This window comes from Medicago sativa, chromosome 6 (assembly GCF_051527215.1).
Source record: "Medicago sativa cultivar Bolivia chromosome 6, Bolivia_mono, whole genome shotgun sequence".
Taxonomy (NCBI): Eukaryota; Viridiplantae; Streptophyta; class Magnoliopsida; order Fabales; family Fabaceae; genus Medicago; species Medicago sativa.
In genome coordinates this window covers 69997803-70023983 of record NC_140754.1, presented here as the reverse complement: position 1 = coordinate 70023983, position 26181 = coordinate 69997803, and the positions used below count along the sequence as shown (strand labels likewise).

At 40.0% G+C, this 26181-nt stretch overlaps 1 protein-coding gene across 1 annotated transcript; it reads left to right on the top strand.

Moving 5' to 3' along the window:
- The first annotated feature begins 6411 nt into the window (after positions 1-6411).
- Positions 6412-9672, top strand: LOC146916562 (uncharacterized). The gene has a single exon (XM_085721670.1). The coding sequence runs from the start codon at positions 6412-6414 to the stop codon at positions 9670-9672; it is 3261 nt and encodes a 1086-aa protein (XP_085577796.1).
- Positions 9673-26181: the final 16509 nt, after the last annotated feature.

Below are 26181 nucleotides of genomic sequence, written 5' to 3'. Positions count from 1 at the left end.
CCCTGTTTTGTCAGCTACTTAGCGGCATCCTCCTCTATAAACAGTAGGTCCGCCTGCATCATCTCTAGCCACTCCTCACGGGTTAACTCTCTATTAGGAAGGAGTCTCCCAGTGATGGGGATGCCTAGGAGACACGCCACATCATCTAGTGTGATGGTCATCTCTCCAACCGGTAGATGGAAGCTGCTGGTCTCCTCATGCCATCTCTCTGTTGTTATACCCTAATTTTGGACCTAAAAAATACTTGCTCAAAATGTTTTTTCATCTCTGATATGTGCCTTTGACTCTTGAGAGATCGCCAATTTGATATTGTTTTACCCTGATATTTCACCATGCTTTATCTGCATATGTTACTGTCTTTGTTTTGAAAATATTTTCAATTGTGATTTTGTCTGTGGTTTTCTTGCATTTCAAGCCATCCAAAAGGGCTTTCTTGCATTCCAATTCATTTGAAGTTGTCTCTAACCAATTGCATCTTTCTCTGCATTTTATTTCAATGTTATTTGCAAAAATTCATAAAAAGGGCATTTTAGTCATTTCCTGTGTTCAAACTCATTTTAGTCCTTGAAAATTGTCTCTGAGTCTTTTTAATTTGTTTAAATAAATCCTTGCTTTAATTCCATGTTAAAATCCATTTCAAAAATTGCATTTGAGTCATTTTGAGTCAGTTTAGTCCCTAGGGGCATTTTGGTCATTTCACATAAAATTTTGACAGAGAGAGGTTACTTTAAAGTACCTCATTTGGTAGTTGGTTCATTTTAGTCCTTTTTGTGTTTTTCAATTGTTTCACTTTACGTTTTTTTCCATTTTACCAATTTTATTCCAATTTTATTATTTTCATTTTAGTCCTTCAAAGTTTTAAAAAAAATTGCATTCAAGTCCTTTTGGTCTTAAAATTGTTTTTCTTAGTCTTTTCCTTAATTGCAGAACCGTCTCTATTTGTGTCAAGTTTATTTTTTAGTCCTTTTTTAAATTGCAGTTTGGTCCTTGTTTCTAAAATAATTGCAGGACAATCCTTTAATTTCCAAAAATTGCAGAAAGGTCCCAAGTCAGAATTTCAAGTCCAAGGCCGAGCCATTTTAGTCCAGTACAAGTGTCAAAAGCTCATTGGATCAAAAATCACAACTGGCCTATAAATACAAGCCAACTCATCACATGTGTCAGAATCAATCAATAATCAGAAGCCACATCACACAAACACATAACCATTTTCTCTCTCTTGGCAGTTAGATCAAAATTCAGAAAAGCTCAAGAACACGAAGAAGACATCGAAACCCTAATTTTCCAGAATGAAAAATTCAACCAAATTCTCAGGAATTAACAAGAGTTCTCAGTGATTCATTGCTGAATCTTCATCATCGAACCTGTTTCCTTCGCAATTCTGGTGCGAATTCATTACCAACGGTGACAAACTCAAGCACGATCACGAAGGAATCGAGTTTGAGAAGAAGAGGAATCAAAGAAGAAGAATCTAACCAGAGAAGACGAAGAGAAACATCACCGATTTATTTTCGGTTTCCAGAGACAACAAATCAAACACCAGAAGAATCAGAAGCAGTTACGAAGTTCTCCAGCGAAATCTTTGTTCGAATCTCCAAAGACAGGTAACATCACAAACTTTCTTTTCTTTTCTTTCAAAACATCAATGAAGGCGCGTGAGTGTGTCTAATCAACGAAACAATGTAGATCGGTGAGCTTCGAGAAGGTTTCTTTCGAAAAAGTTTTAAGATCTAAAAAAAAAGGTTTGAAAACCGTAAAGTTTTTCTCCGATCCACAACGTTTCAGTGCTTGCATGTGATTTCTGGCTTTGGATTTGTGTTTAGGAGTAAAAATAGAATAGATTAGGGTTTGTTTTGTTTAAATCGGTGAAAGTTTCAACTTCGCCGGAATCTGGAAGTGACGGTGGTTTGGATGAAGATTCCGGCGGAATCATGAAGATTCCGGCCGATCTTCATCTTCTCCGGCCTATTATTTCCAGAAACCGTCGAGAAAGAGAGAGAGTTGCAGAGCTTCTCTCACTAGGAGAGAAGTTAGAGAGAGAAAGAAGAAGAGGAAATGAACTGGACCGGTAGTCCTTTCCTTTTATAAGCCTTTGAACCGGTCTGGTTCATTTCCGGTTTACTCTTCCTTCATTCTCCACCCTTAGATCTAGGTTTAGATGGAGCTGGATCAATCCAACGCTCCTGATGTGTTTGGATAGTCCAAATCCATGTTAACCTTGGGCTTGGGCCTGTTTTTGTACTGGATTTCGTTTTTGCCTATTTTTTTTTACTATTTTGACACTGTTTTTTGATAACTGAACCACTGCTATGTCAAAAACCTTGTGAAAAATTACTAAAAATTCCTATGTGCTTCTTGATATATTTGTGATGTTTTGTGATGATTTTACATGTTGAAAATTGACGAAAATTTGTGTGATATTTTCTTGCTTATGTGATATGTTAATTTTTTTCTTTTTTTGTGAAATCTTGCATGCTCTTCAACTTAAATTTTGATACATGATGTTGAAACTTAATATGTGGATTTGGTGATGGATATGCCTCTGAGATTGTGGTTTTGCTACTGTTTGTGATTTGGTTTGCTAATTTCTTGTTTTACACGTTATGTGAATACTTTAGTATGTGAATAAAGTGTAAATATGCCTAAGGATGTGTCATAATTTCTTGGCTTGATACTTGCTTTTAATTCCCATGTTAAGACTGAAATAAAACCCTTGAAAAATCGCCATGATGTGAGGATTAGAGGTCACGTATTTGCTTTATTGTTGTGATGAGTCCTTAGGTATATTTTGCTACTTTTTGTTAAGTCTTGCTACTTCTTTTGTGGTTAATTTTGGGTATTTTGCTATGCAATTTTCACTTGCCTATATTTCATTTTTATGCCTTATTCTACTAACATTTTCATCTCATGTTTCATACATTCCATAAACATATTTCATCCTTCAGCTTCAGTTTTATTTCTTGCACTTTAATTCTTCATGCCAAGACTTAGCATGTAAAAACTTAGGGATTTTGTAATTTTCCTCATGCTTTTAATTTCTTGCAAGACCATAGAATGTAAACTAGGGCCAATGTAAAGAACAATGGACTCTAATGATGTACACCGACACAAGCACCGACACATGCACACACATCACATGGATACTTTAGATGAATGTTTAGGGAATGTATGCTTTAGATGTATGCTTAGGAATCACGATACTTAGAAAAATTCTCTTTTCCAAAAAATATGAACAACTTCACTCAAATAATTTTCCAAAGAAACCTTGGGATCAAAATCCCATTAAATTTTCCCTTTATTTTCTTAAACAAAAACCTTAATGAACTTTAATCATACTTAGACTTTTTTTTTTTTTGCAAAATAACTAATTCCACCTCACATTTTCCAAAGTCTTATGCCCTTGAGGCCTCTCTCTCTTATTCTTCAAAATTCCATTTTCAAAATTAAAATCAACCAACAAAAACTTTTTTGGAAGAGAACTACATGGAGTTTGATCCCTTAAAAGGGTATGTAGGCAAGAAGTCAAAACTTCTCCAAGTCCAATAAAACAAAAATTCAAACACATTCCTCTCCCTCCAATTCTTAAACTAGCAAACCCTTAGGTGTAAATAACATTTTCAAATAGCATTTAAAAATGAAGCGCGCGCGTAGAAAGAAAAGACGGTTCCTATAGGATACTATAGTCGTTATGGGTGCCTAACACCTTCCCATGACGAAAACAACTCCCAAACCTCGATTCTCAAGGGTTTTTTTCTTATTTTTCCCTTCCCAAGAAAAAATGAGATATCAAAGGTTAAAAAGGTTCAAACTTAATCAATGTTTGACACCCGAAAAACCAAGATAAAACAGCTGGCGACTCCACTGGGGAGATACGAGAGTTACGCCTAGTCTTTATTTTCACGCTTGCGCTTTTGTTTTTACTTGTTTCCTTTACTTGTTTTCTTATGTGAATAAATGTTTAAATTCTTGCAAAACGTGTGGGGGTGAGAATATTAAAGCCTTACACCCGGGCTGAGTGAACTTAGGATTTAGGGGGGATATAATCGACAATTCATTCCGAGGGTTGCCTCATGTATTGGATTATGCGATCAATCCCACATAGCTGAGGCATTTTGGGGGTGATGTTGTCGGCGCGTGTTGTCGCGTTTAGGCACTTTGCTTCCAATTGTTCTATGACGCTATGAACCGTAGATAACCGAACCCATCCATGGCCATTTTCTAGGATGTAGTGCGGAGGCTAAACCGAGTGTTTGTCTCGAGTTTTAGTCGTCACGCGATACTACACTCAAGTTAGACCTTCTCATGGATAATCATGGAGCGAGTGTTTGTCTCGTGGCACCATGATATACGTCGGAGAGGTTGCGACTTGGGAACCTTTTGTAGAACCCGGTTACTATTATCCAAAACCCTAGTTTCACGGGACACCGTGTCCACCCATGACTCCTTGACTTTGAATCTCAACCCTCCATGTTTTCTCCGTACTTGAATGTCATCATGCATACATGCATACATGCATACATGCATACATGCATAAATCTTTTTCCATGCATTTATCGAAGGGCTTAGACAAATTGAATTTGTAAACATTGTAGGAATGGGGAAGACTAAGTCCTACAAGTTCAAGGAAGTGGATTTGGCTAGTTTGACAGATTTGGCACTCAGGATCAAGGATCCGACCGGTTTCCGACATCGTTACAGGGATTTACTTACTCTTCTCCGGACTAATGTGGATGAGAAGCTTGTACACACTCTAGTGCAGTTTTATGATCGGGACTATCGGTGCTTCACTTTTCCTGACTTTCAGTTGGTGCCCACACTCGAGGCTTATTCTTGCTTGATGAATCTATCTATTGCTAAGGGGGTACCTTTCACGGGTCTTGAGCATCCCCCTACTCCTTTGGTTATTGCCCGTGATCTCCATCTCAAGACCTCCGATGTTTCCAAGAATCTTGTCACTAAGGCTCACATCCGAGGATTCACTTTGGAGTATCTACTTGAGAAAGCCAATCTCAAAACCCCTTGTCAGGACATTCTTGAGGCTATTCTTGCACTACTCATCTATGGGCTTATCCTCTTTCCAAATCTTGATGACTTCGTGGATATGAATGCTATTATGGTCTTCCGTTCCAAGAATCCGGTTCCTACTTTGCTGGCTGACACATACCATGCTATCCACGATCGATCCGGCAAGGGTCGTGGATATATTCTGTGCTGTGTACCTCTCCTTTACAGGTGGTTTATTTCGCACCTTCCGAAGTCTTTCCATGATAATTCAGAGAATTGGACTATTTCACAGCGGTTTATGGCTCTCACTCCTAACGAAGTGGTTTGGCTCACCCCCGCTGCTAGAGTCAAAGAAATTATCTTCAGTGGTGGAAAGTTTCTTAATGTACCTCTTCTTGGTACCCGGGGTGGAATCAACTATAACCCGGAGCTCGCTTTGCGACAATTTGGTTTCCCGATGAAAGAGAAGCCCATCTATCTTGCTACATCTCCTTACTTCTTCCATTACTCTAATGCTCCTACAGGAATAAGAGAAGACTTCATAGAGGCTTGGTCTAAGATTCGGAAGAAAGATGTGAAGCATATGGGTGTGAGATCCGGTGTTGCCCATGAGGCATATACTCAATGGGTAATAAACCAGGCTGAGAAGATTGGCATGCCTTACCCCGCCATGAGATATGTGTCCGCATCTACTCCAACCATGCCTTTGCCTCTACCTCTGCCTACTCAGGAGATGTATCAGGAGCATCTAACTATGGAGAGCCGAGAGAAGTATCAGTGGAAGACTAGATACTATGAGGCTGAGAATTTGATCATGACTTTGGATGGAAAAGATGAGCAGAAGACTCATGAGGTTTTGACGTTGAAAAAGGAGTTGGCAAAGGCTAGAAAAGAGATTGAAGAAAAAGATAAGTTGCTTATGAGGGATTCCAAGAGGGCTAGGGGTGCCCGTGACTTCTATGCCCAATACTGCAGCTATGAGTCTGAGTCTGAGTCTGAGGATGATCCTTCCACTTCCTATGCTTGAGGATTACTGTTTCATGTGGTTGTTTCCAGTTGTTATTGTTGTTTTACATTTCAAAGTCTATCCCTTGGCTTAGCATTTCAAAGGGGAATTATCTTGTAAGACCTCGTGATGTTTGATTGTTTCGTCTGGTTATGATGTTTCAGTTGTTTAGTAATGTTTACAAATTTCTAATTTGTCTAAAACCCTTCGATAACACAAAAAAGAGTCTTTTTGCATATGCATTTATACATCTCATGCATCATATGCATTCATTGTCCACAAAAAAACTTCGTGCTCATTGCCTCCTGATTTTTTCTGCCACAGTCTGAAAGGTGGCTCGTGCACGCAAGGTTCACCAACCAGCTAGAATTCATCAGACAAGATTGTACAAGAGAAGAAACATGTCTAACTTTGAAGAAGAAAATGCTCAGCTCCGTGCCAAATTGGCTGCTATGAAAGAAGACTTGGCCAAGGCTCATGACGCTATGTCTACTCTGATGGCTGCACAAGAACAACCGGTCACGTCTGTCCCAGCTACTACTGAAATGATTCCAGCCATCCCATTATCCACTGTGGCTTCTGATGCTCGGTTTGTTATGACCAATGGGCGCCCTTATGGACTCTCAGCTTTCTATGCTCCCAACACTGCGGCTGGTATTTCTGGTATTGCTAATCAAGGACAGATTCGTGTAATAACTTTTGCTTCTACAAGTACCTCTATGCCTCAAGTGACTACTGTTGTTACCGATCCTGTTGTGCACACTGTGCAACAGGTAATCGATGTTGATACTTCGCGTGGACAGGACCCTATAATGGAAGCTATGAGAGAACAGTTAAGAGAGCTAGCTGGGGAGCTCCGCGAGGTCAAAGCTAGCCGTGGGAACGGTGTTTCTGCTAAGGCTCGTGATCTATGCCTGGTATCCCGATTTGAGGTTCCTAAGAAGTTCAAAGTGCCAGATTTTGATAAATACAATGGATCCTCTTGTCCACATAACCATGTCATTCGGTACGTCCGGAAGATGGCCAACTACGCAGATAATGATGCGCTAATGATCCAGTGCTTCCAGGATAGCTTGACGGAAGATGCAGCAGAATGGTACACTGGCTTGAGTAAAGACAATATTCATACTTTTGAGGAACTCGCTGCTGCTTTTGAGAACCATTATGAGTTTAACACCCGCTTGAAACCGAATAGGGATTCTCTTAAGTCTTTGACTCAGAAGTCAGATGAAACCTTCCGTGAATATTCTCAGAGATGGAGAGGGGCAGCTGCCCGTGTTTCTCCTTGGCTCGATGAGGAAGAACTGACACAGACATTCCTAAAAACTTTGAAGAAGGAATATGTTGAAAGGATGATAGTCTCTGCACCAAATAATTTCTCCGACATGGTTACTATGGGAACTCGTCTAGAGGAGGCTGTCAGAGAAGGTATCATTGTTCTTGAAAAAGGTGAGCCCTCAGCTAGTGCGCCGAAGAAGTATGGTAATGGCCACCATAAGAAGAAGGAATCCGAAGTAGGGATGGTGTTCGGTAACCAGTCTATAGCTGTTGTCGCTCCTATTAATGCTGCTCAGTTACCCATACCCTACCAATATATGCAGTACTCTCAACATCCTTTCTTCCCACCATTCTACCAGCAATATCCTCTGCCACTGGGTCAACCACCAGTGCCCGTTAATGCCATTGCTCAGCAGGTACAACAACAGCCTCCTGCTCAACAGCAACCTCCTCAACAACAGGGCCCTCGGCCCAGGCCTCACTTTCCACCAATACCAATGTGGTATGCTGATCTGCTCCTAACTCTACTTGCTAAAGGACATTGCGTCACCAGACCAGACAAGCCTCCGCCTACGCCATTGCCTCCCAGGTTCCGACAGGATCTCACATGTGAATTCCATCAAGGCGCTCAAGGCCACGATGTGGAAGGTTGTTATGCTCTGAAGTATGTTGTAAAGGATCTGATAGATAGAGGACGGTTGACTTTTGAAAATAGTGTTCCACACGTTCTTGATAATCCACTCCCAAACCATGCTGCTGTTAACATGATCGAGGCTTTCGAAGGAGTTCGTGTTCCTCGAGAGGCTCCCACTTTAGATGTCCGTAATGTTGCTACTCCTTTGGTGCCGCTACATGTCAAGCTTTGCCAAGCTTCCTTGTTTAATCACGATCATGCTTCCTGTTCAGAGTGCCTTCAGGACCCTATGGGCTGTTGTGTAGTGCAAGATGATATACAGAGCCTAATGGATAATAAGCATCTGGTTGTTAGTGATGTTTGTGTGATTGTGCCAGTGTTTCATGATTCTCCTGCTGGGAGTGTGCCTCAGACAAGGAATGTTGAACCCTTGGTGATCAGACTACCTGGCCCGGTATCCTATGCCTCTACTAAGGCAATCCCTTACAAGTATGATGCAACTATGATTGAGAATGGAATGGAAGTGCCTCTGGTATCCCCAGCTGCGGTTGATAACATTGCTGAAGAAACTACAACTCTAAGAAGTGGAAGAGTCCGTCCACCCATGTGCCAGAAGAAGGTTGTTACACCTGCTGCCACAGTAACTCCACCGGTTGCTCCCCCTGTTGACAAGAATGCCAGCCCATCAGGCCAATCTATTGAAGAGTCTAATCTGGACGAGATTTTGAGGCTCATCAAAAAGAGCGATTATAAGATTGTAGACCAACTGCTGCAAACTCCATCAAAAATATCCATCTTGTCTTTACTCATGTGCTCAGAAGCTCACAGGAAAGTGTTGATGAAAGTGCTGGAACAGGCCTATGTTGATCATGAAGTCTCCGTGGATCAGTTCGATGGAATAGTGGGTAACATTACAGCTTGTAATAACTTGTGGTTTTGTGACGATGAACTTCCTGAAGCAGGGAAATACCACAACTTAGCTCTGCATATCTCAGTGCACTGCAAGTCTGACATGATATCCAACATGTTGGTGGACACTGGATCGTCCTTAAAGGTAATGCCTGAGTGTACACTGAGACAGTTGAGTCATCATGAAATTTCTCTAAGGGGAAGCATCTATTTGGTTAAGGCTTTTGACATATCTCGTAAAGATGTTCTTGGAGAAGTAGATCTGCCAATTACCATTGGTCCTGAGACATTCCAGATCACTTTCCAAGTCATGGACATCAATGCTTCTTACAGTTGCCTCCTCGGAAGGCCGTGGATTCACGATGCTGGGGCAGTAACTTCCACTCTGCATCAAAAGCTCAAGTTTGTGAGGAACGGTAAGCTTGTCACTGTACATGGTGAAGAAGCGTATCTGGTTAGCCAAGTGTCATCTTTCTCTTGTGTTGAAGCAGGATCCGCTGAAGGGACGTCATTTCAAGGCTTGACTGTTGAAGGTGCAGAACCCCGAAGAGGTAGTGCTACTATGGCTTCATTGAAAGACGCCCAAAAAGCTGTTCAAGAAGGGCAAGCTGCTGGCTGGGGCAAAGTGATACAGATTTTGGAGAATAAGCGCATAGAGGGCCTTGGCTTCTGCCCGACCTCGGGCGTTTCAACAGGAACTTTCTATAGTGCTGGGTTTATCAATGCTATTGCCGAAGATGCTGCTGAAAGTAGTTATGTGCCTGTGTTTGTTGTACCAGGAGGCACCGTGAGAAATTTGGAGGCCATTGATGTTCCTTTAGTCATGCATGCTTCCATGTAATGTGTCTTGTTGCTCATGCTTTTCTTTGTTTTCAAAATAACAATCCTTTCGCTCTGCCCAAGGCGAAAGTGATGTCTTTGTAAGGGCATGTTTGTTTCGACATTGCCGTTATCAATAAAAGTTGTCGTCTTTTCCGCGACTCTTTGTTTTTTACTTTTTAGTGCCTTTTTCCTTGGAAATAATGGTAATGCCAGAAAAAAACCAAAACGTCTTTATTTTCTTATTAATTTCAAAAATCTGCATGAAAAACAATTTTCTAAAATCATCCCAATCATATTATGCAGATTGAACAATAATAAACCCGTTGAACACAGTGACCCTACGGTTCCTCCAAATTTTGAATTCCCTATATACGAAGCTGAAGATGAGGAGGATGACGAAGAGATACCGTATGAGATCACTCGACTGCTTGAGCAAGAAACAAGAGCCATTCAGCCTCACCAGGAAGAGATTGAGCTCGTTAATCTGGGTACTGAAGAGAAGGAGCGGGAGATCAAAATCGGGGCTGCACTTTGTTTTATCTTGGTTTTTCGGGTGTCAAACATTGATTAAGTTTGAACCTTTTTAACCTTTGATATCTCATTTTTTCTTGGGAAGGGAAAAATTAAGCAAAACCCTTGAGAATCGAGGTCCGGGAGTTGTTTTCGCTACGGGAAGGTGTTAGGCACCCATAACGACTATAGTATCCTATAGGAACCGTCTTTGCTTTCTACGCGCGCGCTTTATTTTTAAATGCTATTTGAAAAATGATATTTACACCTAAGAGTTTACTATGTGAAGAATTGGAGGGAGAAAAGATGTGTTTGAATTTTATTTTATTTGAATTGAAGGAATATTGGTTCCTTGCCTACGTACCCTTTTAAGGGATCAAATCCACCGTAGTTCTCTTCCACAAAAAATGTTTTTGCTTTTGTTGGTTGATTTTAATTTTGAAAATGGGATTTTGAAGAATGAGAGAGAGAGGCCTCAAGGGCATAAGATTGTGAAAATATGAGGTTGAATTAGTCATTTTGCAAAAGAGGTCCAAGTATGATTAAAATTCATTAAGATTTTTGTTTAAGAAAAGAAAAGGGAAAATTCAATGGGACTTTGATCCCAAGGTTTATTTAGAAAATGATTTGAGTGATGTTGTTCATATTTTTTTAAAAAAAGAGAATTTTTGTCTAAGTTTCAAGGCTCCTAAACATACATCTGGGCATACATTCCCTAAACATACATCTAAAGTATCCATGTGATGTGTGTGCATGTGTCGGTGCTTGTGTCGGTGTACATCATTAGAGTCCATTGTCCTTTACATATGCCCTAGTTTACATGCTATGGTCTTGCAAGAAATTAAAAACATAAAGAAAATTCCAAAATTCCTAGGTCTTTACATCTTAATTCTTTGTATGAAAATTAAAGTGCAAGAAAATAAAGACTAAGAATATAAGATGGAGGATGAGATGCTTATGGAATGTATGAAACATGAAGTAAAGTGGTTAGTAGCATAAGGCATAATAGAATGGAAACTATAAGCAAAAGAGACACTAAAAAAACTTGGCAAAAAGTGATAAAACCCTTAACCTAAAAGTAGCAAAATATGCCTAAAGTTTATCATAACATCAAAACAAGTATATGACCTATAATTCTCACACCATGACAATTTTCTAAAGGTTTTATTACAATCAATAATGTGAGGATTATAAGAACGCATTCAAGTCAAGAATTATGATATGTTTAGACATATTTGGCACTTTATCTTCACAAACAAACATTAAGTTGCCTTGTAAAGCAAGTAATTAACCACACATATTCACATACAGCAAGAAGCACATCCAAACAGTGACAAATCAATCCCCAATCCACACACCCCAACTCACAAGCATACACTAAAAATTGGAATCAAAATTATGCATATTTTCACAAGTTCTTAACCTAAAATTCAAGAAATAAAGCAACACACAACACATTATTTTTTATCCATTTTTTATATGTCAAAATATCCTAAGTAACAAGTTTTAAGTGTCAAAACTACTTGCAAGGAGGTTCACAAAATTTTAGAAATTTTTTAACAAGATTTTTATCAAAAAATGAAAAGAATTGAATCAACAAGGAACAAATTATTTTCATGTATTTTCTATCAAGATTAACATGTAAAACACATCAAGATTTATTGAGAATAACAAGAAAATATTGAACAAATTTTTAGGAATTTTTTAAAGGATTTAGAAAGAAAAGATAAGCAACAGAACAGGTGCAATCGGCAATACAGGGGGTGTAATCAGCATAGGCAAAGCAGGAAACAGGAAGCAATAAAACAGTTTGGGCTTAAGAACAAAGGGAATGGACCGGGTAGGGTTTGGAACGGGTCGAACCGGTTCACAGGCCTATATAAGGCCTTGAACCGGTTCCTTGTCTCACTTTCAAACTCTCTTTCTTTCTCTAAAGGAAAAACTAGAGAGAGAGAGTCTGCAATAGACTCATCTTCTCCGACGAAGCTTTGAATGCCGGCGACGGTTTCCGGCGCCGGCGAACTCCGTTCCGCTCCAATCTCAAAAATTCTTACATCATTAGATTCCTCTGTTCATGTTCTTTTCGATTTCAAAGCTTATTTTCGAAAAAGAAGCTCGAGTTGGAGTAGATCGGGTTTCAAAGCTTCGAAATGTTTTTTTTTTCACATGCACTAAATCAGAAATTTTACAACGAAGAAAGAACGGGAGAGTTACGTACCGTGTTTGAATCGTAGGCTTTGAGGAGACGAAGATGGAAAGCTTTGTGGAAAGATCCTTTTCACTGGTAAATCTGTTCGCTTCTTTGAATCCCTTCTTCTTCTTCTTCTTCTTTGCTCCTCTGTGTTGATTCTTTGATCTGTGGGTTACTTGAGTTAGTTACGATTTTGTAACAAACTCGAGTTGTGCCTTACGATTCGGGTTTGTGTTCTGATGATTTCTTGATGAATTGACGATCGGATTTGGTGGATTTGTGTTGAGAATTGGTTGAATCAGTGATGGATTGTGATGAATTTGGCGAAATTGTGTTGGTTCTGGGAAAGTTAGAGATGAATCACGGTTGAATGTTCTTGATGAACTTCAACGTGTTCATCATTTTTCTGTGTTTTTGATCTGTTTTTGGTGGAGAGAGAAATTGTGAAAGTGTTTGTGATGAGTTGTAACAGAATGAATGGCTCTTGTGATGACTTGGCCTTTTATAGGCTGACACTTGTACACTCTGAACCAATGGCTTGCTGCCACATGGACCTGGACCTGTAACTAACTCTTTGGACCGATCTGCAATTAACTAAAAACAAAGGACTAAAGTGCAAAATAACAAAAGGACTAAAATGTAATAAAAATAAAATTGGTAAAAAATGTAACTTGAAAATAACGTAAAGTGAAACAAATAAAAAACACAAAATGGACTAAAATGAACCAACTACTAAATGAGGTACTTCAAAGTAACCTCTCTCAGTCAAAATTTTGTGTGAAATGACCAAAATGCCCCTAGGGACTAAAATGACTCAAAATGACTCAGATGCAAGTTTTGAAATGGGTTTTAACATGGAATTGAAACAAAGGCTTATTCAGACCAATTGAAAAGACTCAGAGACAATTTTTAGAGATTGAACAGAGTTTTAACACTGGAAATGACTAAAATGCCCTTGAGGACTAAACTGACTCAAAATGTCTCAGATGCAAATTTTTTTTAAATGGGATTTTGACATGAATTAAATCAAGGACTTATACAAACAACTTGAAATGACTCAAAGACAATTTTCAGGGATTAAAATGAAGTGGGAGACATGGAATGACTAAAATATCCCTTGGTTATGAATTTTGCAAATAATATTGAAATAAAGTGCAGAGAAACATGCAATTGATCAGAGACAACTTCAAAATGACTTGATATGGAAGAAAGCATTTGGATGGTTTTAAATGCAAGAAAACATAGACAAGTTCACAGTTGAAAAGATTTTTAAAGCTAAATTGGGAGATAAAGCAGAGTAAAATATCAGTGTAAAACAATAGCAAATTGGCAATCTTTCAAGAGTAATAGACATATATCAAAGATGAAAAAATATTCTGAGCAAGTATTTTTAGGTCCAAAATTAGGGCATAACAGCTGCCCCTATTTAAGTTTCTTTGTCCGGAGGGTCAAGAGACGAAGTCTTTGACTTGACGGGACGAAGATACTTAATTATTAACATTTGCACTGTTTTTGGACATAAAAATACGCTTTCAGATTTTCAAAAACATGAATGCCATGCAACATTTTAATTATGAATGCAAGACAATCAACTGGAGTCTACAGAGCATGCCATATCACTGGGGATCTAGGTAGACATTAACAGGGTAGACAACCCAGGGGACAAAAGCGAGGTACAAGCTGTTCTTTGGATCGAACTAGCCGCTTGACCAAGTAATACAAACAAGAGATGGGTACAAGCTGTTCTTTGGATCGAACTTGCTGCTTGACTGGGGAAAAGAAATACAAGACAGGTACAAGCTGTTCTTTGGATCGAACTTGTCACTTGACCGGAAACATAGACATATAAACAGATATAAGTTGTTTTTTGGATCGATCTTGCCACTTGACCGGAAACATAGACATATAGGTAGATACAAGCTGTTCTTTGGATCGAACTTGTCGCTTGATTGAAAATTCAAACAGATAGGCAGATACAAACTGTTCTTTGGATCGAACTTGCTATTTGACCTGGAGACATAGGAAAAAGGCTGATACAAGTTGTTCTTGGGATCGAACTTGCTGCTTGATCAATATCACAACATGTAGGTAGGTGCAAACTGTTCTTTGGATCGAACTTGTCGTTTGACCGATAACAAAACATAAGCAGGGGTACAAACTGTTCTTTGGATCGAACTTGTCGTTTGACCGGAAACACAGGCATGTAAGCAGGTACAAGCTGTTCTTTGGATCGAACCAGCCACTTGACCAATAGCAAGACATATAGCAAGATACATTGGAGTTTTGATTTAACAAGATACAAATTGAGGGTAAGTTGACATTGATTTGATTTGAAGATAAGCATGACCATTATTGTTGGCCCAAAAGCAAATTGAGAGTGGATTAACACTGATTTGAATTGAATTTGAAAGTTGACGTTGAAAGAGACATTGGAAGTTGAAAATAGTCAGGGATACAAACATAGACATAGACATGGAGTTGAATTGAAAATTTAATAGAGACATAGACATTGAATTGGAAAGTGGAAATTGAGTTGAATTGAAAGTTGAGATTGAGTTGAATTGAAAGTTGAGATTGAGTTGAATTGAAAGTTGGAATTGAGTTGAATTGAAAGTTGGAATTGGGATTGCAACATGTATGTTTGGTAGAACAACATCATCAAATGTATGAGCACATAGAATGCATGATTATGTATGTATGAATGCTTGGAAATGCATGATTGGTTTACAATTTGGCAGAGAAGTTTCGCAGAGACAGACAAAACATTGAAAGATTGGGCACGTAGCGGCTCGTGCTATAACATATTCACATGGAAATCCTCTTTGTCGAGACCGTCGTTGCGACGTATCGAAACCATGGCTGAGGGCAATATCTCACATCACATACAAAACTTGTAGAAGAGGGACCTTGGAAGATTCTTTGATACAGATCACCATTGTTAGGCGTGTCAGTGCTGGGTAAACATTGGATGTTCGCATCTGTGGTCAATGCTTTTCATTCTTTCGTTCTTCCATTTCTTTATTTTCAAACCCATTTTTGCCTGAATCGCCCTTTCGGGTTTTCGATTCACCGGGAATAAATTCTTTTCATTGCCCCATTTTTGCCTGAATTGCCTTCATAGGTTGTCAATCAGCGGGGTGCTCATTTTTGCCTAAGCCGCCCTTTCGGGTTTTCAACTTAGCGAGCTTTTTATTTTTTTCAAATTTTCGTTCTGTTTTTTCATTCTTGCCATTGACCACAGATCATCCTGGGGAACAACCTGCTTGTAACACGTATTGGAATAGACATTGACACTCATTTATTCATGCATGTTTCACTGGAATGTACCCTATTACTCATGTTTGCTTTCAAAATAGAGGAAAAAGATTTTTCAATTTTCAAAAATGTTTGTTTCAGACGTTGACATTATCAAATAGAAAGAAAATATTTTGTATATAGCATTAAAAGTAGCAAGAAAGTAGAGTTTCAAACAACAGCACAAGCTCAAATTGATGTAGAAGAGTGAGAGTCAGCCAAAGGCATAACTCCACGAATTTACAAAGCTTGGAAAATGGTAATTTTATTGGTTGGTGGTACATTGAACACGATGACCGCTACATTTCATAGAAATTTTGAATTCGCAAGTACAGAAACTTCTGATGAAGACGATCATTGACAGTTGCAGATGCCCCCAAGGGGTGATGGTGATTTACCAGATATAGTTACTTGTCTTTTATTGTCAATCTCATTTTTGCATGAACCGCCCTTTCGGGTTTTCGGCTCATCGAGACGCTCATTCTTGCCTGAGTTGCGTACAATCTCAGCGAGCTTCTTCATATTCATTTTTTGTCCCTAACTTTTGCCTGGATCGCCCTTTCGGGTTTTCGATCCACCGGGAAGCGCATTTTTGCCTAGGCCGCCCTTTCGGGTTTTCGACCTACCACGCTGTTCTTTTCTTTTTAGACAAAGTTTTTCTTGACTATATCGACATTTACAGGATTCGGAAATTCAACACCATCCATGTGTGTAAGGATCAAGGCACCACCATAGAAAGCCTTCTTGACAACATAAGGACCTTCATAGTTAGGTGTCCACTTGCCCCTTGGGTCGGGTTGCTGGCTTATCTTTCTTTTCAATGCAAGTTCGCCTTCCTTGAATTCTCGAGGTCGGACTTCCTTGTCAAAAGCATTCTTCATTCGCACTTGATACAGCTGTCCATGAGCCATGGCATCTATGCGTTTCTCTTCAATCAGATTCAACTGATCATACCGACTTTGACACCATTCAGCCTCAGTTAATTTTGCTTCCATGATCACTCGAAGAGACGGAATCTCCACTTCCAGAGGGAGAACTGCTTCCATACCATATACCAGAGAAAAAGGTGTTGCCCTGGTTGAACTGCGCACTGTAGTACGGTAACCATGCAAGGCGAAAGGTAGCATCTCATGCCAGTCTTTGTAAGTAGTGACCATCTTCTGAACAATCTTCTTGATATTCTTGTTAGCGGCCTCAATTGCACCATTCATCTGAGGTCTATAAGGAGAAGAGTTGTGATGTTCAATCTTGAATTCCTCACATAAAGCTTGCATCATTCTGTTGTTCAGATTGGAACCATTGTCAGTGATGATCTTGTTGGGAACACCATATCGACAGATGATGTTATTCTTGATAAACTTTACTACCACTTGCTTGGTCACATTTGCATAGGAAGCAGCTTCAACCCACTTGGTGAAATAGTCAATAGCCACTAGAATGAAACGATGTCCGTTGGAAGCTTTCGGTTCAATTCTTCCGGTCATGTCAATGCCCCACATAGAGAAAGGCCATGGGGAGGTCATAACGTTGAGAGCATGTGGAGGCACATGAATCTTGTCAGCATAAATTTGACACTTGTGGCATCTCTTAGCATGTTTGTGGCAATCACGCTCCATAGTTATCCAGTAATAGCCAGCTCTTAATAGTTTCCTTGACATGGTGTGGCCCGAAGCATGGGTCCCAAAAGTACCGTCATGTACATCATGCATTAACTTCTCAACTTCTTGTTTATCAACACATCTCAACAAGACCATGTCATAGTTCCTCTTGTATAGGATTTCTCCGTCCAGAAGTAATGTACTAGCCCATCGTCTCAAAGTCTTTTCATCCCTGTTGGAAGCACCAGATGGATATTCATGATTCTGCAAGAATTGTTTGATGTTGTGATACCAAGGCTTTTTATCATTCACATCTTCATCCGCTTGATCTGGCATATTTTCAATAGTAAACACATGAGCGGGTCTATCAAGACGCTGCACCTTGATCACGGGCACATCATTCTAGTGATTTACACGAAACATGGAAGACAGAGTAGCAAGAGCATCAGCCATCTGGTTTTCGTCCCGAGGGATGTGGTGCAGCTCAACCTTAGTAAAGTATGTCAACAGACGTCTTGCATAGTCACGGTATGGGATCAGCTTCTCGTGAGGAGTCTCCCATTCACCCTTTATCTGATTAATAACAAGTGCAGAATCTCCATGGATGTCAAGGTGCTTAATTCTCAGATCAATGGCTTCTTCAATGCCCAAGATGCTTGCTTCATATTCAGCTATATTGTTCGTACATTCAAAAGTTATTCGAGCAGTGAAAGGAATGTGGTGCCCCTGTGGAGTTACAATGATGGCCCCAATTCCTTTACCATAAGCATTAACAGCACCATCAAATACCAACCCCCATTTGCTATTGGGGTCCGGCCCTTCATTGATCAGTGGTTCTTCACAGTCTTTTGCTTTCAGATACATAATCTCTTCATCAGGGAAATCAAACTTAATTGGCTGGTAATCATCAAGAGGCTGACAAGCAAGATGCTCAGCAAGGACACTTCCTTTGATTGCTTTCTGAGCTTTGTACACAATATCATATTCAGACAACAACATTTGCCAACGTGCAATCTTTCCAGTAACAGCAAGCTTTTCAAAGATGTACTTAATTGGATTCATTCGGGATATCAACCAAGTTGTATGATTCACCATATAATGACGCAGGCGTTTGGCAGCCCAAGCTAAGGCACAACATGTCTTTTCAAGCATTGTATACCGAGTCTCACAGTCGATGAACTTCTTGCTCAGATAGTAGATGGCATGCTCTTTCTTTCCGGTCTCGTCTTGTTGACCGAGAACACAACCCACGGAGTCATCTAACACTGACAGATACATAATCAAAGGCCTTCCTTCCACTGGTGGGACAAGGATAGGTGGTTCCAACAGGTATTCTTTAATGCTATCAAAAGCTTCCTGGCATTCATCATTCCATACAACAGGCTGATTCTTTCTGAGCAATTTGAAAATTGGACCACAGGTCGTAGTCATGTGAGATATGAATCTTGAAATGTAATTCAGACGTCCGAGGAAACCTCTGACTTGCTTTTCAGTTTGAGGGGCCGGCATCTCTCTGATGGCTCGGACTTTATCAGGATCGACTTCAATGCCTCTTTGACTGACAATGAAGCCTAGCAACTTTCCAGATCTTACACCAAATGTGCACTTGTTAGGATTCAACCGCAGCTTGTACTTTCTCAATCTTTCAAACATCTTTTTCAAATACACAACATGCTGTTCTTCATCACTTGACTTCACAATCATATCATCAACATATATTTCAATCTCCTTGTGAATCATATCATGAAACAGAGTTGTCATACCTCTTTGGTAGGTAGCACCAGCATTTATCAAGCCAAACGGCATCACTTTATAACAGAACGTTCCCCACGGAGTGATGAAGGACGTCTTTTCTCTATCTTCAGGTTACATCCGTATCTGGTTGTAGCCAGAGAAACCATCCATGAAGGAGAACACTTTGGATTGAGCAGTACTGTCAACAAGTACATCAATATGAGGCAATGGGAAATTGTCTTTTGGACTGGCTTTGTTCAAATCTCTGTAATCAACACACATTCGAACTTTCCCATCTTTCTTTGGCACTGGTACAATGTTGGCAATCCACTCAGGATATTCAGCTGTCATGAGGAAACCCGCATCAATTTGCTTTTGCACTTCAGCCTTGATTTTAAGAGCCATGTCTGGACGAGACCTTCTCAATTTCTGTTTGACAGGAGGACATTCAGGTCTTATCGGTATCCGATGTTCCACAATCTTGGGATCTAGACCCGGCATATCTTCATAGGACCATGCAAAGACATCTGGATAATCATGGAGAAGCTGAGTGATCTTCTTTTTCACTTCTGGCTCAAGTGCAGCACCAATCTTGATCTCTCGTTTGTTCTCTTCAGTACCCAGATTAACGAGCTCAATCTCTTCCTGGTGAGGCTGAATATCTCTTCTTTCTTGCTCAAGCAGTCGAGTGATCTCATACGGTATCTCTTCATCATCTTCCTCATCTTCAGCTTCATATACAGGGAATTCAAAATTTGGAGGAACCATAGGGTCACTGTGTTCAATGGGTTTATTATGGTTCAATCTGCATAAAATGATTGGGATGATTTTAGAAAAATGTTTTTTCATGCAGATTTTTGAAACTAATAAGAAAAAATAGATGTTTTGGTTTTTTTTTCTGGCATTACCATTATTTCCAAGAAAAAGGCACTAAAAAGTACAAAAACAAAGAGTCGCGGAAAAGACGACAACTTTTATTGATAACGGCAATGCCGAAACAAACATGCCCTTACAAGGATATCACTTTCGCCTTGGGCAGAGCGAAAGGATGGTTATTTTGAAAACAAAGAAAAGCATGAGCAACACGACACATTACATGGAAGCATGCATGACTAAAAGAACAACAATGGCCTCCCAATTTCTCACGGTGCCTCCTGGTACAACAAATGTGGGCACACAACTACTTTCAGCAACGTCTTCAGTAATAACATTAATGAACCCAACACTATAGAAAGTTCCTGTTGAAACGCCTGAGGTTGGGGAGAACCCAAGGCCCTCTTTACGCTTGTTTTCCAAAATCTGTATCACTTGGCCCCAGCCAGCAGCTTGCCCCTCTTGAACAGCTTTCTGGGCGTCTTTCAATGAAGCCATACTAGCACTAGCTCTCCGAGGCTCTGCACCTTCAACAGTCAAGCCTTGAAATGACGTCCCTTTAGCAGACCCTGCTTCAACACAAGAGAAAGATGACACTTGGCTAACCAGATACGCTTCTTCACCATGTACAGTGACAAGCTTACCATTCCTCACAAACTTGAGTTTCTGATGTAGAGTGGAAGTTACTACCCCAGCGTCGTGAATCCACGGTCTTCCGAGGAGACAACTGTAAGAAGCATTGATGTCCATGACCTGGAAAGTGATCTGGAGTGTCTCAGGACCAATGGTAATTGGCAAATCTACTTCTCCAAGAACGTCTTTACGAGATCCGTCAAAAGCCTTAACCAAATAGCTACTTCCCCTTAGAGAGAGTCCATGATGACTCAACTGTCTCAGTGTAGACTCAGGCATTACATTTAAGGATGATCCAGTGTCCACCAGCACATTGGATATCATGTCAGACTTACAGTGCACTGAGATGTGCAGAGCTAAATTGTGGTGTTTTCCTGCTTCGGGGAGTTCATCTTCACCAAACCCTAAGTTATTGCAAGCAGTGATGTTACCTACTATTCCATCGAACTGATCCACGGAGACTTCATGATCAACATAGGCCTGTTCCAGTACTTTCATCAACACTTTCCTGTGAGCTTCTGAGCTTAGAAGCAAGGACAAGATGGATATCTTCGACGGAGTTTTCAGCAGCTGGTCAACAATCTTATAATCGCTCTTTTTAATAAGCCTCAGAATTTCGTCCAGATTAGACTCTTCAATAGACTGGCCTGATGGGCTGGCGTTCTTGTCAATAGGAGGAGCAACTGGTGGAGTTATTGTGGCAACAGGTGTAACCACCTTCTTTTGGAACAAAGGCGGACGGACTTTTCCGCTTCTCAGAGTTGTAACTTCTCTGGCAACGTTATCAACCGTAGCTGGGGATACCAGAGGCACTTCCACCCCATTCTCAATCATAGTTGCATCATACTTGTAAGGGATTGCCTTCGTAGAGGCATAAGATACTGGGCCAGGTAACCTGATTACTAAGGGTTCAATATTCCTTGGCTGTGGCACACCCGTAGCAGGAGAATCATGAAACAGTGGCACAATCACACAAACATCACTGGCAATCAAGTGTTTACCATCCATTAGGCTCTGTATATCACCTTGCACCACACAAAAACCCATAGGATTTTTGAAGACATCCTGAACAAGAAGCATGATCGTGATTAAACAAAGAAGCCTGGCAAAGTTTGACATGTAGCGTCACCAAATGAGTAGCAACATTACGGACATCTAAAGTGGGTGCCTCTCGAGGAACACGAACTCCTTCGAAAGCCTCGATCATATTAACAGCAGCATGGTTTGGAAGTGGATTGTCAAGAACATGAGGAACACTATTTTCAAAAGTCAACCGTCCTCTGTCTATTAGGTCCTTTAAAACATACTTCAGAGCATAGCAACCTTCAACATCGTGGCCTTGAGCGCCCTGATGGAAATCAGAAGTAAGATCCTGCCGAAACCTAGGATGCAATAGCGTAGGCGGAGGCTTGCCTGGTATGGTGACGCAGTGGCCTTTAGCAAGTAGAGTTGGGAGCAGATCAGCATACCGCATTGGTATTGGTGGGAAATAAGTCTTGGGCCGAGGACCTTGTTGTTGTTGCTGTTGTTATTGAGCAGGAGGCTGCTGTTGTACCTGCTGAGCAATGGCATTAACGGGCACTGGTGGTTGACCCGGTGGCAGAGGATATTGCTGGTAGAATAGTGGGAAGAAAGGATGTTCAAAGTACTGCATATATTGGTAGGGCAGAGGTAACTGAGCAGCAGCTGTAGACTGGTTACCAGATACCATCCCTACTTCGGACTCTTTCTTCTTATGGTGGCCATTACCATACTTCTTTGGCGCACTGGCTGGGGTCTCACCCTTTTCAAGAACAATGATACCTTCTCTGACAGCCTCCTCTAGACGGGTTCCCATAGTAACCATGTCGGAGAAATTATTTGGAGCAGAGACTATCATTCTTTCATCATATTCCTTCTTCAAAGTTTTCAGGAATGTCTGTGTCAGTTCTTCCTCATCAATCCGAGGAGAAACACGGGCAGCTGCCCCTCTCCATCTCTGAGCATATTCACGGAAGGTTTCATCTGACTTCTGAGACAAAGACTTAAGAGAATCCCTATTCGGCTTCAAGCGGGTGTTAAACTCATAATGATTTTCAAAAGCAGCAGCGAGTTCCTCAAAAGTATGGATATTGTCTTTGCTCAAACCAGTGTACCAGTCTGCCGCATCTTCCATCAAACTATCCTGAAAGCAGTGGATCATCAGTGCATCATTATCTGCGTAGTTGGCCATTTTTCGGACGTACCAAATGACATGGCTGTGTGGACAAGAAGATCCATTGTATTTGTCAAAGTCTGGCACTTTGAACTTCTTAGGAACCTCAAACCGGGATACCAGGCATAGATCACGAGCCTTAGTAGAAACACCGTTCCCACGGCTAGCTTTGACCTCACGGAGTTCTCCAGCTAGCTCTCTTAACTGTTTTCTCATATCCTCCATTATAGGGTCTTGTCCACGCGGAGTGTCAACATCGATTACCTGTTGCACAGTGTGTACAACAGGATCGGTAACAACAGTAGTCACTTGAGGCATAGAGGTAGAAGCAAAAGTTGTCACAGGAATCTGTCCTTGATTGCCAATACCAGAAATACCGGCCGCGGTATTAGGAGCATAGAAAGCTGAGAGTCCATAAGGGCGTCCATTGGGCATAACAAACCGAGCATCAGAAACCACAGTAGACAGTGGGATAGATGGAATCATTTCAATAGAAGCTGGAGCAGATGTGGCTGGTTGTTCTTGTGCAGCCATCATAGTAGACATAGCGTCATGAGCCTTAGCCAAGTCTTCTTTCATAGCAGCCAATTCGGCACGGAGCTGAGCAATTTCTTCTTCAAAGTTAGCCATGTTTCTTCTCTTATACAATCTTGTTTGATGAACTCTATCTGGTTGGTAAACCTTATGAGCACGAGCCACTTTTCAGACTGCGGCCGAAGAACCAGGAGGCAATGAGCACGAGGGAAGTCTTTTGTGACCAATGAATGCATATGATGCATGAGATGTGTAAATGCATATGCAAAAAAGACTCTTTTTGTGTTATCGAAGGGTTTTAGACAAATTAGAAATTTGTAAACATTACTAAACACACTGAAACATTCAAAGATCACAAGGTCTTACAAGATAATTCCCTTTGAAATACTAAGCCAAGGGATAGACTTTGAAATGTAAAACAACAATAACAACTGGAAATAACAACAGGAAACAGAAATCCTCAAGCATAGGAAGTGGAAGCATCATCCTCGGACTCAGACTCGAACTCATAACTGCAGTATCGGGCATAGAAATTACGGGCACCCCCCGGGATTGATCGCATAATCCGAAACACGAGGCAACCCCCGGAATGAATTGTCGATTATATCCCCCCTAAATCCTAAGTTCACTCAGCCCGGGTGCAGGACTTTTGATATTCTCACCCCACACGTTTGCAAGGATTTAAACATTTATTCACATAGGAAAGCAAGTAAAAGAAACAAGTAAAAACGAAGCGCAAGCGTGGAAATAAAGACTAGGCGTAACTCTCGAATCTCCCCAGTGAAGTCGCCATCTGTTTTATCTTGGTTTTCGGGTGTCAAACATTGATTACGTTTGAACCTTTTTAACCGGTGATATCTTATTTTTTCTTGGGAAGGGAAAAAGTAAGCAAAAACCTTGAGAATCGAGGTCCGGGAGTTGTTTTCGCTACGGGAAGGTGTTAGACACCCATAACGACTATAGTATCCTATAGGAACCGTCTTTATTTTCTACGCGCGCGCTTTATTTTTAAATGCTATTTTGAAAGATGATATTAAGCCTAAGAGTATACAAAGTGAAGAATTGGAGGGAGAAGAATGTTTTTGGATTTTTATTTTATTTTAATTGAAGGAATTTTGATTCCTTGCCTACGTACCCGTTTAAGGGATCAAATCCACCGTAGTTCTCTTCCAAAAATGTTTTTGTTTTTGTTGGTTGATTTTAAGTTTGAAAATTGGAATTTTTAAGAATGAGAGAGAGAGACCTTAAAGGCATGAGATTTTAAGAAAAGAGTGGGGTTTGATTAGTTATTTTGAAAAAAAAGAGTCAAGTATGATTAATTTTCATTGAAATTTGATTAAGAAAATGAAAGGAAAAATACAATGGGATCTTGATCCCAAGGTTTATTGTGAAAATGATTTGAGTGATATTGTTCAAGTTTTTGGAAAATTGATTTTTTCTAAGTGTAAACCCTAGGCATACATCTAAACATACAATCCTAAACATACATCTAAACATGCATATCCTAGCCATACATCTATAGCTATCTATGTGATGTGTGTGCATGTGTCGGTGCTTGTGTCGGTGTACATTATTAGAGTCCATTGTCCTTATTACATCCTTGGCCTAGATACATTCTATGGTCTTGCAAGAAATTAGAATTGCATAAAAGTAAAGTACAAAAAATCCTAAGTGTTACATTCTAAGCCTTTGCATGAAAATTAAAGTGTATGATAATAAGGACTAAGAATATAAGATGGAGGATGAAATGCTTATGAAACAATGAACAAGTGGTTAGTGATAGAAGGCATGGTATAGTAGAAAAATTGGCAAAGAAATAAGGCATGATAACGTGGTAAAATGGCAAGAAAAAGTGACAAAAATGCACCTAATAGAACACCAAAATTCCAAGGCGAATGCAAGACCTATAACTCTCACATTTTGATCTTTTTCAAGTATTTTTAGGTTCAGCCCCAATGTGAGTGTTACAAGGAAATTATGAGCCAAGGAATTGTAGTATACTACTAAGCCAATTTGGCACTAATTCACATGTTAAAAATAACAAGTAACTTCCTAACTAAGCAACCAATTATCACATATCTAAAACAGCACCAAAACACCAAATCAATCACCAAACAATACTCCAAAATTATCCAACATGCCACAATTATTATGAACCAAACAATTGGAATTAAAACACGCAAAAACTCCACAAAATTGGACAAAACAACACAAAATTCAAACAATTTCTCCATGTATTTTCTCTAACAATTTTCAGCATACAAAATTAACAAGAAACAATCCTAAATCGTTCAACAAAAATTGCAACAAGAATTCACCAAATTTTACAAGATTTTCATCAAGATTTTTCAACAAAAAGTACAAGAAAAAGCATTAAACCAAAGCAAAATAATTTTCTAGTATTTCTTGATCAATCTTGACATGCAATATATCAAAATTGATCAAAATATACTAGAAAAATTATAGGAATTTTCTTGGAATTTTTCAAAGAGATTTTAGGCATGCGAAGGTGTATTTAGCGAGAAATAATGTAGTAAACAGCAAGAAAATAAGGAGAAAGTAGTAACAAAAGTCCAGGCCTAAGGTAAATGGATCCTGGATCATCCAAACGCGTTAGGAGCGTTGGATTGATCCAGCTAGATCTAACGGTTGAGGAACAAGAAAAAGAAAACCAAGTGAACCGGTCCGGTTCAAGCGAACCGAACCGGTTCGTTTACACCTATAAAAGCCAATTTCGGTTTATTTCCTTCAAAATTCCTTCTTCTTCCTCTCTCTACAAATTTTTAGTGAGAGAAGGTCTGCAAATGCAGCCTTCTTCTCCGATCAACCTCCACCGGTCCGGCGCGGTGGCCGACCACCGCGAGGTGGCGGCACCACCGCGTCGGAAATTTTTTTTTGCCCGATCCAATTTTTTTTTAGCTTTTTAACAATCCTTTTTCGTTCTAATCATGAATCCGGGCTTAGTTT